General features: G+C 68.3%; 3 protein-coding genes across 5 annotated transcripts; 1 reads left to right on the top strand and 2 right to left on the bottom strand.

Annotated features, from left to right (window-relative positions):
- The first annotated feature begins 3,541 nt into the window (after positions 1-3,541).
- MLST8 (MTOR associated protein, LST8 homolog) lies at positions 3,542-7,300 on the top strand. Of its 2 annotated transcripts, none has more exons than XM_008253928.4 (9): positions 3,542-3,671; positions 4,105-4,287; positions 4,381-4,429; positions 4,514-4,676; positions 5,204-5,279; positions 5,372-5,524; positions 6,289-6,413; positions 6,524-6,687; positions 6,778-7,300. In XM_008253928.4, exons 2-9 carry the CDS (start codon positions 4,159-4,161, stop codon positions 6,894-6,896), a joined length of 978 nt encoding a protein of 325 aa, XP_008252150.2. In that variant the 5' UTR covers positions 3,542-3,671; positions 4,105-4,158; the 3' UTR covers positions 6,897-7,300. The 2 variants fall into 2 exon arrangements, with proteins under 2 accessions (XP_008252150.2, XP_008252149.2); XM_008253927.4 differs by having other exon boundaries at positions 4,378-4,429.
- BRICD5 (BRICHOS domain containing 5) lies at positions 6,886-9,101 on the bottom strand. 2 transcript variants are annotated; one of them, XM_070064117.1, is made up of 6 exons: positions 8,500-8,662; positions 8,284-8,403; positions 7,971-8,123; positions 7,805-7,903; positions 7,440-7,593; positions 6,886-7,359 (listed from the first exon to the last, which is right to left on the bottom strand). In XM_070064117.1, the coding sequence occupies exons 1-6, from the start codon at positions 8,524-8,526 to the stop codon at positions 7,265-7,267; spliced, it is 648 nt and encodes a 215-aa protein (XP_069920218.1). In that variant the 5' UTR covers positions 8,527-8,662; the 3' UTR covers positions 6,886-7,264. The 2 variants fall into 2 exon arrangements, with proteins under 2 accessions (XP_069920218.1, XP_051692182.2); XM_051836222.2 differs by having other exon boundaries at positions 8,284-9,101.
- A 438-nt stretch (positions 9,102-9,539) lies between these two features.
- Positions 9,540-11,835, bottom strand: PGP (phosphoglycolate phosphatase). Its single transcript, XM_051836215.2, has 2 exons — positions 11,101-11,835; positions 9,540-10,987 (listed from the first exon to the last, which is right to left on the bottom strand). The coding sequence occupies exons 1-2, from the start codon at positions 11,738-11,740 to the stop codon at positions 10,662-10,664; spliced, it is 966 nt and encodes a 321-aa protein (XP_051692175.1). The 5' UTR covers positions 11,741-11,835; the 3' UTR covers positions 9,540-10,661.
- Positions 11,836-12,798: the final 963 nt, after the last annotated feature.

Genomic DNA, 12,798 nt, shown 5'->3' with positions numbered 1-12,798 from the left:
CCGCCCGGAGTGGAGCTGGCCGCCGCTTCACTGCAGCCTGGGCTGGCCTCCTTCCCGGATGTCCTGCCAGCCAGCCCGCAGCCCCTGCCTCTGCCCACCGGCTGTGCGCCTGCCCTCCCAGCCCCCAGAGCCCCAGGACCTGCCCGTTACTCGAGGAGGGAGACATGTGTCCCCAGGGGTTGCTGGAAGCGTGGGGGTGTGTCAGCTGCCCTGTGGTTCCTGTCACTCTTGGGGGTGCCGCCTCTGTCAGCGCTTCGCTGGTGCCTGGTGCACCAGAGAGGATCAACAACCATGCGCTCCTGTCCCCCGCTTCCCGCCCAGCAGGACTGGCAGGAGCTGCTCGGGCCAGGCGGGGACCTTGCCCCCCCATGCCACCCCCCCACCGAGAGTGTTCCCTGGCCCTCAGCCCCCACACCCCAAGCTGAGCCCCGCAGATAAAGGGATGCTCCCCACTCCAACATCTGGCGGCGCCTTGGCCCCGGCCGTCCGTCCTGCTTCAGACCCCCCTGCAGCGCTGGGCCTCCGGGGCCATGTCCTCCCCCGCTCTTCCCCAAAGCTCCCCTGAGCCTGGTGTGAAGCCCGCCTCCTGGGCCACAAGGGGCGAGGTCGGGGCGGGGCTGAGCCAGCAGCAGGACGGGCCCTGCCCGGAGCCACCTGCTCCAGGGGGTCCTGCAGCTCGGGGGCCGGTTTTCTCACCTCCACCGTGGGGGTGGCTGCTCGCATACTGCAGGCAGAACACCTGGCACAGCTTGGTGGCTCCTTGCAAAGCTGCAGCCGCCACTGCACTCCTAGAAACGCCCAAGAGAACCGCAAACATTGGGATACTCCCATGTGAATACTCACACCATTCACATCAACCCACGTGTCCATCAGCGGACGGACGGGCAACTCAACGGTGGCCACTCAGCCAGGGGAATGTGGCCCAGCTGCACAGGAACATGGCACCACCACGTTTCACAATCAGGGCCACATCCTGTTGCACTCCACCTGTGTGACACGTCTAGAAGATGGCGTGCTGGTGTCGCCTGGGGGCGTCAGGTGCTGAGAGCCAGGAGTGGGCATGTGTGGGGCATCGCAGGTGAGGAGGCACCGCCAGGGGTTTCCAGAGGAGGGGCGGCAGCATCGGAGACTGTGGGCACTCTGGCCCGGGCCTCGGGCAGCTACAGGGCCGGAAGGGCCAGGCCCAGGAGACTGGGTTCCCATGTGGGATGCTGGGGTTGCAGCCAGGGTCACAGCATCCCAACACCAGCCTCAGATCGCAAATTTTAGACGAACAAAACAGAACAACACCGGTGCCACGACTCACTAGGCTAATCCTCCACCTTGTGGCGCCGGCACACTGGGTTCTAGTCCCGGTCAGGGCGCCAGATTCTGTCCCGGTTGCCCCCCTTCCAGGCCAGCTCTCTGCTGTGGCCCGGGAGTGCAGTGGAGGATGGCCCAAGTGCTTGGGCCCTGCACCCCATGGGAGACCAGGAGAAGCACCTGGCTCCTGCCTTCAGATCAGCACGGTGCGCCGGCCACGGCGGCCATTGGAGGGTGAACCAACGGCAAAGGAAGACCTTTCTCTCTGTCTCTCTCTCTCTCACTGTCCACTCTGCCCGTCAAAAAAAAAAAAAAAAAAAAAAAAAAAGAACGACAAACAAAGGCCACTGCCTGCGATGCCCGCATCCCACGCGGGCGCTGCTTCACCTCCTGGCTGCTCCACTTCCGATTCAGCTCCCTGCTGCTGCTCCTGGGACAGCCGCAGGAGGCGGCCCCTCTGGGGGGAGACCTGGATGAAGCTCCTGGCTTCCGGCTTCGGCCTGGCTCTGCCCTAGCCATCACGGCCATTTGGAGAGTGAACCAGCGATGGAAGATCTCCCCCGACCCCCTACCCCGGTAACTCTGCCTTTCAAATGAACACATTTAAAAAATAATACACTTCACAGTCTTTCTGAATTTTTAAAACTTATTTATGGGGAGAGCACAGCACACCACCCACCGGTCACTTCTCGAATGTCTGTGATCGCTGGACAGCGGGCCAGGAGCTGCTTCTGGGTCTCCCGTGCGGGTGCAGGGGCCCCAGGACTTGGGCCACCACCTGCTGCCTCTCAGGTGAGCACTGGCAGGAAGCCGGAGCCGGAACCGCGGCACTCTGATGCGGGAGCCAGCACCTCCAGGAGCACCACGGCACCCGCCCCCAAACCTGGGTTTCTGAAAGACCCTCTCCAAGGTGGGGGGCAACCAGGAGGGGGCAGAAGCGGGTGTTGTGGCAGGCGAGGTTGTGGGGGTGGGGGGTGGGCTCCAGGCAGAGCCGAGGCCAGGCCAGCAGTGAAGGTGGCCTGGGTCCCACCCAGCTGCGACACGCAGGGCCTGGCGGGGGGGTGGCCGCCCGGGCTGGGGGAGGGGCTGGCGTCTGGGGGGCATCTGAGAGCCAACGCGCAGCAGGGAGGCTCGGAGGAGCTGGAGAGAGACAGACAGGGCGGGGGGGGGGTTCGGGGGGTTTGGGAAGCCCTGCCGCTGGGGCTTGGTCCGTCCAGGGGAGATTGGGTGCCCGGGCAAGGACAGAGGTGATGCCCACTTGCGGGCTCAGTGCTGCCAAGCGCAGAGCAGAGCCAGGAAGGGGAGGGGAAGTATCTGGGTGGTCAGCCAGGGGACAGCAGAGCCTGGCGGGATTCTGAGAGCTGTGGGACACAAGGCAGACAGGATGGAGTTGAGAAGTGACGGGGCCGCCTGGAGCTGTCTGCAGCAGAGGGTTCTGGGGTTGCTGTATGGTGTTCACAGGCTCAGGGCGCAGGACGGACCCTGGCCTGGCCGTGGAGCCGAGGGATGAGCTCACACCTTGCGTCCAAGCGCCGGGGTCTCAGGCCTTGTGCGGCTCGCGGTGCAGCCTCCTGCCGCCGCACAGCCTGGGACGGCTCCACCGCCTAGGTCCCAGCACCCCGCGGGTGGGGGATCCCGATCACGTCCTCGGCTCCCAGCTCCAGCTCGGCTCACCCAAGGCCGTTGTGGAATGCGAGTACTCTCTCTTTAATTGATTAATAAAAACTTCAATTAATTACAGATTTTAAAAGGCTAGGGGTAGGAAGGAGGCAGGGAAGGTACAAGAAGGAAGATTCCTGGGGATGGGGGGGACTGGAGCCACATACACCTGCTCTGAGCCTGGAGGGGACGGCGATCCGTCTACACCCGCTCCGAGGCTAGAGCGGACACAGGTGTCATGGAGCCAGCAGTGCAGAGGCTAGGGACGGAGAAGCCGGCGGAGGGGGCTCCTCGGCTGAGGACTGGACAGGTCTGCAAGGCCAGGACGAGGCGAGCAGAACCACGGATGCCCTGGCACATTTTACTCTCGTTTAATAACACGTCCATGCCTAAGCAAGCCTCACCAACAGAAAAACTACTCGTCCCAGCCTGCGCGGCGGAGGGCATGGGGACGCGACTGTCCCCTGGGCCCAAGCTGGGACAGGCGCCGCCTTCAGAGCGCCGGGCGCCGCTGCGCTCAAAGGGACTCCCCCGCCCCAGGACTTTGGTCTCGTCCCCACCCACCTCCACCGCCCCCCCCGCGCCACCGGGCTCCATGGTCTCGCCTCAAGTGCCCATCGATAACTCTACGCTCGGCCTTGGCCTCGATCGATTCGCTCCAACTCCCCTCGCCGTCCTGGAGCACGGAGGAGTGCGGAGCCGCATGTAAGGTACGGAGGCCGTGGCGAGGCCTGGGAAGCGGCTTCTGGGTGGCCGGGAGAGCGTGGCTGGGGAGAAGGAGCCGGCAGGACGGGCCCACGGCGGCCGACGGGGCACGGGGCAGCCGGGGTCCGACCGGACTGCTCCCCCACCGCCATCGGACCCGGACACCGCCTGCTACGCATGCGCAGCCGCAGCGCTCGGCTCCCCCCCACCCCGGCTCGCCCTCCGCCCTGCGCACGCGCAGCCCGCCCCTGCGGCAGAGCGACGCCCTGGGCGTGACTGCCCCCTGCCGGCCCCAGGCGGGATGGCGTCCCAGCCGTGCTCGTGCGGCGGGGAGCGCGGCGCGCGTCCCCATCTCCCAGGTGGGAACGCGCCGCGCGGGCCCGTCACCCGCTCAGCACGCGTGGGCATGCCCTGAGTGCTTGCCGTGTGTGCCCTCAGATGCTCTGACCCTTGGCGCCAGCCTTCAGCCCTCGGGCCCGCGCAGGCCCCGCCATGAACACCTCCCCAGGCACGGTGGGCAGCGACCCCGTCATCTTGGCCACCGCCGGCTATGACCACACGGTGCGGTTCTGGCAGGCCCACAGCGGGATCTGCACCCGCACGGTGCAGCACCAGGACTCTGTATCCCCGCGGAGGGGGAGAGGGTGGCCGGGCGGGGTGGGAAGCCCAAAGCAGCTCTGGCCAGCTGTGCAGCCTCCTTGACAGAACCAGCAGGTGAACGCGCTGGAGATCACGCCCGACCGCAGCATGATCGCCGCTGCAGGTACTGGGACCCCTGACCTCTGACCCTGACTCCCGCGGGTCCTCCCCGGGCACAGGCGCACTCGAGTTCTGCTCGCGTCCCCAGGGTACCAGCACATCCGCATGTATGACCTCAACTCCAATAACCCCAACCCCATCATCAGCTACGACGGGGTCAACAAGAACATCGCGTCGGTGGGCTTCCACGAGGATGGCCGCTGGATGTACACGGGTGGAGAGGACTGCACGGCCCGGATCTGGGACCTCAGGTGCGGGGCGGGGGCGAGGCCCCGAGTGTGTGCAGAGCCCGAGAGGGGCGAGGCCTGGAGACCAGGCACAGCCCGAGAGGGGCGAGGCCCGGAGACCAGGCACAGCCTGAGAGGGGCGAGGCCCGGAGAGCGCGCAGAGCCCGAGCCGGTGTTCTGTGCAGCTGAGGGGAAGTGGGGAAAACGGAATCGGTGGATTGCATCACTGCCTTGCGTCCAAGGGGCCGGCTTTTTGTTTTCTTAGCTTTTTGTGTCTGAAAGGCACAGTGACACAGAGGGGGAGAGGCAGCGTCCATCCACTGGCTCCGCCCCACATGGCTGCAGCTGGGCCTGAGCAGGCCAGCGCCTGGAGTCAGGAGCTCCATCCTGGTCTCCCAGAGGCACTGGCAGGGAGCGGCCTGGGCTCGAAGCAGTGTTCCGGCACCGCAGGGGGAGCTTCAGTCGCTGGCCGCAACCCCAGCCCTAGGGGGCGCCTTTTAGTCCTCTCAGGCCGCGGCCATCGGCTGACGTGTGCGCGCCCCACCCCGCAGGTCCCGGAACCTGCAGTGCCAGCGGATCTTCCAGGTGAACGCGCCCATTAACTGCGTGTGCCTGCACCCCAACCAGGTGAGGAGCGGCTGCCGGCGGGCTCCCGGGCCTGCAGGGCAGGGGTCCCGCCCGGCCTCACCTGCCCTGCCCTGCCCTGCCCTTCCCTGCAGGCGGAGCTCATCGTGGGCGACCAGAGCGGCGCTATACACATCTGGGACCTGAAGACGGACCACAACGAGCAGCTGATCCCCGAGCCCGAGGTCTCCATCACATCTGCCCACATCGACCCCGACGCCAGCTACATGGCCGCCGTCAACAGCACCGTGAGTCCGCTGCGGGTGGCGGCTGGGGCAGCCCAGCTCCCCGTCCCGGGCCCTGCCGCCCACTCAGCCGCCACAGCCCAGGACCGCCCAAGTCTGGCCACTTCCCCGAGAGCCGCTGGCTCCCCAGCCACCCCCGTGGGCGCCAGGAGCAAGGCCCTGGCCCTGCTGGGCTCGCCGGCCTCCTCTGCTCCCTTTGCTTCGTGGAGACCCCAGCCCTGTGTCCCCAGACCTCCCTCCTCCTGGCCTCCTGCCTGCAGGCCAGTGGCATCCTTAAGGAGGTTGCGTGTGAGCCTCCCACTCACCCACAACCCCGGCCGAGGTCCCCGTGCGCGGACAGCCCCCAGGGTGGCCTCCCGTTCACCCGCACCCCCGGCCGAGGTCCCCGTGCGCGGACAGCCCCCAGGGTGGCCTCCCGTTCACCCGCACCCCCGGCCGAGGTCCCCGTGCATGGACGGCCCCCAGGGTGGCCTCCCGTTCACCCACACCCCCGGCCGAGGTCCCCGTGCGCGGACGGCCCCCAGGGTGGCCTCAAGCTCACCCGCACCCCCGGCCGAGGTCCCCGTGCGCAGATGGCCCCCAGGGTGGCCTCCCGCTCACCCGCACCCCCGGCCGAGGTCCCCGTGTGCGGACGGTCCCCAGGGTGGCCTCCCGCTCACCCGCACCCCCGGCCGAGGTCCCCGTGCGCAGCTGGCCCCCAGGGTGGGTCCTGGCTCCGGGCTCAGCCTCCAGGGTGCGCTTCATTCTGCTTCCTGTGACTTCCCTAGGGAAACTGCTACGTGTGGAACCTGACGGGGGGCATCGGTGACGAGGTGACCCAGCTCATCCCCAAGACCAAGATCCCAGCGCACACGCGCTACGCCCTGCAGTGCCGCTTCAGCCCCGACTCCACGTGCGTGCCGCCTGCGGGCTGCGGGCCGTCGGGCCCACCTGGTGCATGGCAGGGGGCCCGGGCGGGAAGGGCGGCCGGGTGACACGCCCCGTGCGCCTCCTGCCCTCCAGGCTCCTGGCCACCTGCTCGGCTGACCAGACCTGCAAGATCTGGAGGACGTCCAACTTCTCCCTGATGACGGAGCTCAGCATCAAGAGCGGCAACCCCGGGGAGTCGTCCCGCGGCTGGATGTGGGGCTGCGCCTTCTCCGGGGACTCGCAGTACATCGTCACCGGTGAGCTGGCCGCCCGCCCCGCCGGGCCTGCCTCGGGCCGGGCTGGCCAGGCTGGGGCTGTGCCTGAGCCTCCCCCCTGCCTCCCCGCAGCTTCCTCTGACAACCTGGCCCGGCTCTGGTGTGTGGAGACTGGAGAGATTAAGAGAGAGTACGGCGGCCACCAGAAAGCTGTGGTCTGCTTGGCCTTCAATGACAGCGTGCTGGGCTAGCCTGTGCCTCCTGGGGACGGCCGCCGGCTGTGTGGCAGACCACGCAGGCTCGCCTCTGCCCACCCAGGCCGGCTGGACCCCCCAGTGGCTCGGTGCTGCCAGGCTGCTCCGAGGCGCTCAGCTCTCCGCCGCGGCCCCTGAGGCAGGCTGCACCTCACAGCTGGGCCCGGTGGCTCGGGGGGCTGGTGCGCACCCCCAAGCCAGTCCTCCCCGCCCTCCCGCTCCAGGCCCCCTTTCAAGCCCCGAGGCCACAGAGGAGAGTGGCCGCACTGCCAGGTGGGAGCTTTATTGGTGCATTCCAGGCGGCCTCCGTGGTGGGAGGTGCCGGCGGCCCGTGGGGCGGGGGCCGGGCTGGCCAGGCCAGGGGCTTAGTCCGGGAGATAATAAAAGCAGACGGACACGCAGATGTGGCTTGGGAAGCAGATGTCCATGCAAAGGTAGATCAGCCGCTGCCTCTGGGGCCCTGGGGGGAGGGGCTCGTGAGTCCCGAGGGCCCGGCCGGCCCTGCCACGGCCCCTCCTCGCACAGCGCGTGCCGACTCACCCTCTGCCCGCCGGGCCCAGTAGATGGGGGTCTCTGCACAGAGGCGCTGCACCGCAGCCCCGACCTGGGCGGGGTCCACTGCACGGCTCCCGAGCACGGCCAGCAGCTCCTGGCTGCGGTGGGTATCCTGGCCGGGGCTGCAAGACCCCTGGGCCTGCAGAGAAGGCTCTGGTGGGCCAGGGGTCGGGGTGCGGCCAGCTGCCCAGGCCCCGCCCCCAGCTCTTGTCAGCAGCCCCGCGAGGGGGAAGACAGAGCTTTCTGTTCTCTGAAACCGGAGCTTCTGCCGTCCCTGGGCACCTGGGGGCTGGGTGCAAAGGCCCGCACACAGGACCCTTTGTCGCCGGGACGGGTCGGGGGCTGCTCACCGACGTGTTCAGCAGCAGCTGCAGGGTCTCCCGGTCTCGAGCCTCCATCAGGCGGAGGAAGCAGGCCCCGTGCTCCGAGGGGCGGTAACACACGCAACCCTGGGGAAGCAGGTGGGTGAGGTGGGGCGCCCCCAGCACCTGGCACGACCCCTCCCCGCCCACTCACACTCTGCCCGTCGAACAGCACGGCCCAGCTCCTGTTGCTCTGCGGGGGCGTCACCACGATGGTGGCTGCGTTCCGGGCTGCGTCTGCCAGGGTGGTTTGGTTGGCCCTGGGCAGGGGGCTCGGGAGGGTCAGGCGGAGCACCTGCTGCAGTGGCTGGGGGGAAGCTGGAGTTGACTGGGCAGCCGGGGGCAGCCCCGACGGGCCCCCGGTGTCCCCTGGGTGCCTCCTCCCAGCCAGCGGGTCCTCTGGCTGCGTGCTCCAAGGCCCGCGCTCGCCCTCCCGCCGTCCCCACCCTGGTCCCGGGCGGGCTCACCTCTGGTGAAGTGTGGGCAAAGCCCAGGAGCCCCCCGGCCACAGCTCCCACGGTGGCCAGGGCCAGCAACAGCAGCAGGCCCGCAGCCCTCCAGCCCCGGTGCTGGGGCACAGTCTTCACCTGGAGGCACGCTGGCATTAGAGACCAGGGCGCGGTTTGCTCGGGAAGGCAGGGGCTGGGGCGCGGCAGGCCCCGGGGGTGGTGGGAGCAGCTCACCCCGGCAGGCCCGCTCCCTTGCTCCATGCCACAGCCTCGCTGACAATGGCCGATTGTCTGCAGCCCCTTGGAGGAGTCGCCAGAGAAACCTCAGGGAGCGTACCCCTCCCCTCATGACCCCAGCGCCTCCTCCCGAGCTCCATATCTGATGTCCAGGCCGGAGCCAAGACGGCCCCTGCTCTCTCGACACCTGGCCCGGGAGGGCCGAGTGCCCAAGCAGCAGTGCACTCGTGGACCTGGGGCGCAGCCCGGCCTGGCCAGGACGCCTCTGCTGGGTGGATGTGAGGTCTCTGGGCCCTGGTCCCATCTAGACTCAGCTGGGCTCTGGGCCTGGCACAAGGGGAGCTCCGCCGAGGCGGGTGGGGCCTCCACCTGGGATGCTGGCATCCCACGTGGCTGCCCCACTTCCCATCCAGCTCCCTGCTGGTGGCCTGGGAAAGCACTGGAAGATGACCCAAGGGGGTTGGCCCCTGCCACCTGCCTGGAGGCCCAAATGAAGCTCTTGGAACCGCCTGGTCCAGCCCTGGCCATCGTGACCACTTGGGGAGTGAAGCAACAGATGGAAGATCTGTCTCCTTTCAAATAAATGCTTAAAAAAATATGCTGAACTATGACTAGTTTGGAACTGTGCAGCCTCAGCTAACAGGACGGGCTGACGGGGACCCCGCAGGGCACACAAAGCCACACAGGACGTGGATGGGCAGCCTGCCGGACCCTCCTGTGTGCCCTGGGAAGATTAGGTTGGCCTTGGTGTCCTGCCTGTACAGCTTGCTTAGCTCTGCCTCCCCCGACGTCCTGGCCCCTGGCCTGCAGCCACGACTCGGCTGTGACGCGCGGCCAGTGTCCGCGCAGCTCCCCCCTGGCCCTTGGCCGCGCTGGGCTCCGTCTCGCTTTCCCTGACCCTTCAGCACCTGCTCCCCTGCAGGACGCTCAGGACACGGAGCTGCCGTGGTCAGCATTCCAGCTCTGGGGCTGGAACCTGCAGGGCCTTCCACTTTTAGCGCCCCCTCCCCCCAGCCTGGAAGGAACACCCGAGGCAGTGTGGCTGGAGAGTTTAATGTGCATTTGGCGTCACACAGCGCGGTGGGGCCGCGTGGCTCCCAGGCCACCCCCGGCAGAAGAGGAAGGTGTGGGTGAGGCGCCCCGACAGGCCTGCTCAATGTCCAGTCCCACCCTGAGCTGACCTCGCAGAGCCAGCGTCGGCACCACTGACCTCGCAGGCACGCACCCGGCCAGGAGACCAGGAGCGCGGCTCTGGACGCCCGTTACTGCTCTGAGAACTTGGCGGACAAGCGAAGGAACGTAGTGACCTGTGGCCGTGGAAGCCGCTGGGCGCAGGGCGAGGCACCGGGAAGGAGCTGACCACAAGGAACGGCTTCCTGGCCTCTGCCCGTGCCTGCCCCGCCACTCTGCTCACCCCCACCCCAGGGAATGGGAGGAGTGGGGGAGAGGGCACCCTGGGTGACAGGCATTCCTTGGCCAGCGCACGCCTTTAGCCACGGAGACTTCTTCGGTGGGCGCTTCCCTAAGGGGCAGAGCACAGCTATTGATCAACACACTTCAGACTCGATTCCAACACAAGACAAACTTGTTCCAAAGTTAAAAAAAAAAAAAAAAAAAAGCTTTAGCTCCGCACAAGCTCCCGGCGGGACAGCTCAGGGTTCAGCCCGAGGCGTCCACACCCTCGGCCACGGGGCTCAGCAGGGTCTACAGGTCCACCACTCGGGCAGCCGAGGGCTGGGTGTGGGGAGCTGCAGCGGAACAGACACCTGTGACATCCAAGTGGTTTTCACAAAGGCAGCGGGGCGCGAGGGCCGCCCCTCCCACCCCCCGCCCCCTGCAGGTGCACAGCTGGTTCAGTCTGGACAGTCACGGCCACCAGCCCCTCCTCCCGCGGTCCTCCACGGGGGTCTTCATCCCTGAATGACGTTTTCCGTAAAACGCGGAGCTGACCTGAGCCTGCAGAAGCCCCGGCCCCGCAACGCCCGCCAAGCTTCACGCGGCTCTCGGAAGACAAGCCTGCCGGCCGGACGCCCACCTGCCAGGTTCGGAGCCGCCCGCGAGCTGGAGCGGAGCCCCACCTGCTCATCTGCTAACTGACGTCCATTTCTGCTTTTTTTTTTTTTTTTTTTTTAATTCTGCAGACGAGTGACACTCAGCCTTTAACCTTGAAGGGCGGGCAAGAGGTCGGCTATGCTGTCCACGTAGAAGTCGGGGACCATCTTCTTCTTAGACACGCAGTCACTTTCCTGATTCCGCTTCACATCCCCCAGCGTGGAGACGCCCGTGAGGGTGAGGATGGTCTTCAGGCCGCACGTGGCGCCCAGCAGGATGTCGGTGTCCAGGCGGTCGCCCACCATGACGGTGCGCTCCGGGTTGATGCCGTACTCCTCGGACACGCAGTCGAAGATGAAGCGGCTGGGCTTCCCTATGACGTCGGCCTGGCGCTGCGCGGCCATCTCCACGGCTCGGACCAGGCAGCCGGTACCTGCGGGACAAAGACGGAGCGGACGGGCGCGCCCCGGGTCAGAGCGGGGGTGGGGCGGTGGGCGCGGGGGTCGCCGCCCGCCCCGCCGCCTCCCGCCCCCGGGGCGCACGGACCCGCGATGAAGAGACCGTTCTCCAGCGGCAGCCGGTTGTCCATGTTGGTGCCCACGAGCAAGCAGCCGGGCTGCTGCAGGTAGCGCACGGCCTTGGTGAGCTTCATGTAGCTGAAGTGCGGGTCGAAGCCCACCACCACGGCGCGCACGCCGGGCTCCAGCGGCGCGGACAGCCAGTCGGCGGGGCCGTCGCCCTGCAGCGGCTCGGGCCCCACGCCCACGCTGGCGACGCCCACGGCCTCCAGCTCGGCGGCCAGGGCCGGGCTGCCCAGCACGTAGGCTTTGGGGGCCGGCGCGCCCGCCAGGCGCTGGCGCAGGTAGAGCGCGGTGCAGTAGGCCGTGCCGAAGACCTCCAGGCCGGCGCCGGGCCCCGCCGGGCCGCCGAAGCCCAGGCGCCGCAGCTTCTCGGCGTAGGCCGCGCGGGTCTTGCTGCTGTTGTTGGTGATGAAGCCCAGGCGCTTGCCGTGGGCCCGCAGCGCCTGCAGGGCCTCGGGCGCGCCGGGCACGGCCGTCTCGCCGCGCCACAGAACGCCGTCGCAGTCGAACAGCAGCGTGTCCACGTCGGCGAGCAGCGCCTGGGCCCGCTCGGCGCTCAGCCGCACGCACCGGGCGTCGTCGCCACCGGCCTCCGCCTCCGCCATGGTCGCCCGCCGCCACCGGCCGCCGCAGCCGCCGCCGCCGTCACCGGCCGCTCCTCGCAGCCGCCCGCCGCGGCGCCCGCCCCGCCCCCGGCGCGCTCATTGGCCCGGCGCCTCGCGGGCGCCGCTCATTGGCCTGCGTCTGCGCCAATCCGCCGGGGCCTCCCGCGGGCCAAGGGAGCGGCCCACCAACCGCCGCGGCCCTGCGCGGAGAGGCGGGCGGCCATTGGCTGCCGGGTCCGGGCCGCACCGATGATTGGCTGGCAGAGCGCCAACCGGCATTCGGAGCGGAGCGCTCACTGCGGAAACGCCGCGGGCCGGAGGGCCGGCGCAGGACGCAAGGCCGCTGCTCATTGGCGGCCGCAACACGGCGCGCCCATTGGAGGCGAGTGGTCAGCTTAGGTGACGGAGGCCCCTGATTGCGTGACCCCGGGCAAGGCCGGCTGCTGATTGGCGGCCGCCCTTCTCCTGGGCGGTGCTCTCCGCAGGAGCGCGGCGGGAGGGGCCGCGGTCCACGCGGGAGCCCGAGTCACGTCCGCACCTCGGCCGGGGGGGTGGCGCCCGGCCAGAGCCCACACCTTGGACGCGCTAGGACACGGTCGGTGCCAGCCCCGGGAGCCAAGCCGGGGCTGCCGTTCCCAGCAGGCCTGGTGCCGTCACTCATCTCCAGGCCTCTGCAGAAGGGAACACTTGGACCGAAACTGCTCGCGAGAACCCGCAAACCCGAGGCAGGGGCACCTGGGGTCCAGGAGAGAGAGACCCTGCCTGGAACACGTCGCCATAGCCGTCCCCGGTCATTAGGGAGCGCCCGAATCTTAGCGTGCATCCCCGTGGACGTCCCACGTGTCGGGAACAAGGTGCAGGGTATTCCCAGCACTTCCAGAACGTTCCCTCCGGCCCCATCCAGGCCATACCGGCCACCACCTGCCCCCGGCTGCCTCTCGGGCTTCTGTCACGCCGGCGCTAGCTTTGCCGGCCTGGGCCGCCTTGTAAAAGACCATGCCACGCACACGGTCTGCAGAGAGCGAGCCCCTGAGGGCTGGCGTGCGCCCCAGTGGCCT

This window comes from Oryctolagus cuniculus, chromosome 19 (assembly GCF_964237555.1).
Source record: "Oryctolagus cuniculus chromosome 19, mOryCun1.1, whole genome shotgun sequence".
Classification (NCBI taxonomy): domain Eukaryota; kingdom Metazoa; phylum Chordata; class Mammalia; order Lagomorpha; family Leporidae; genus Oryctolagus; species Oryctolagus cuniculus.
This window is presented reverse-complemented; position numbering and strand designations above follow the sequence as displayed.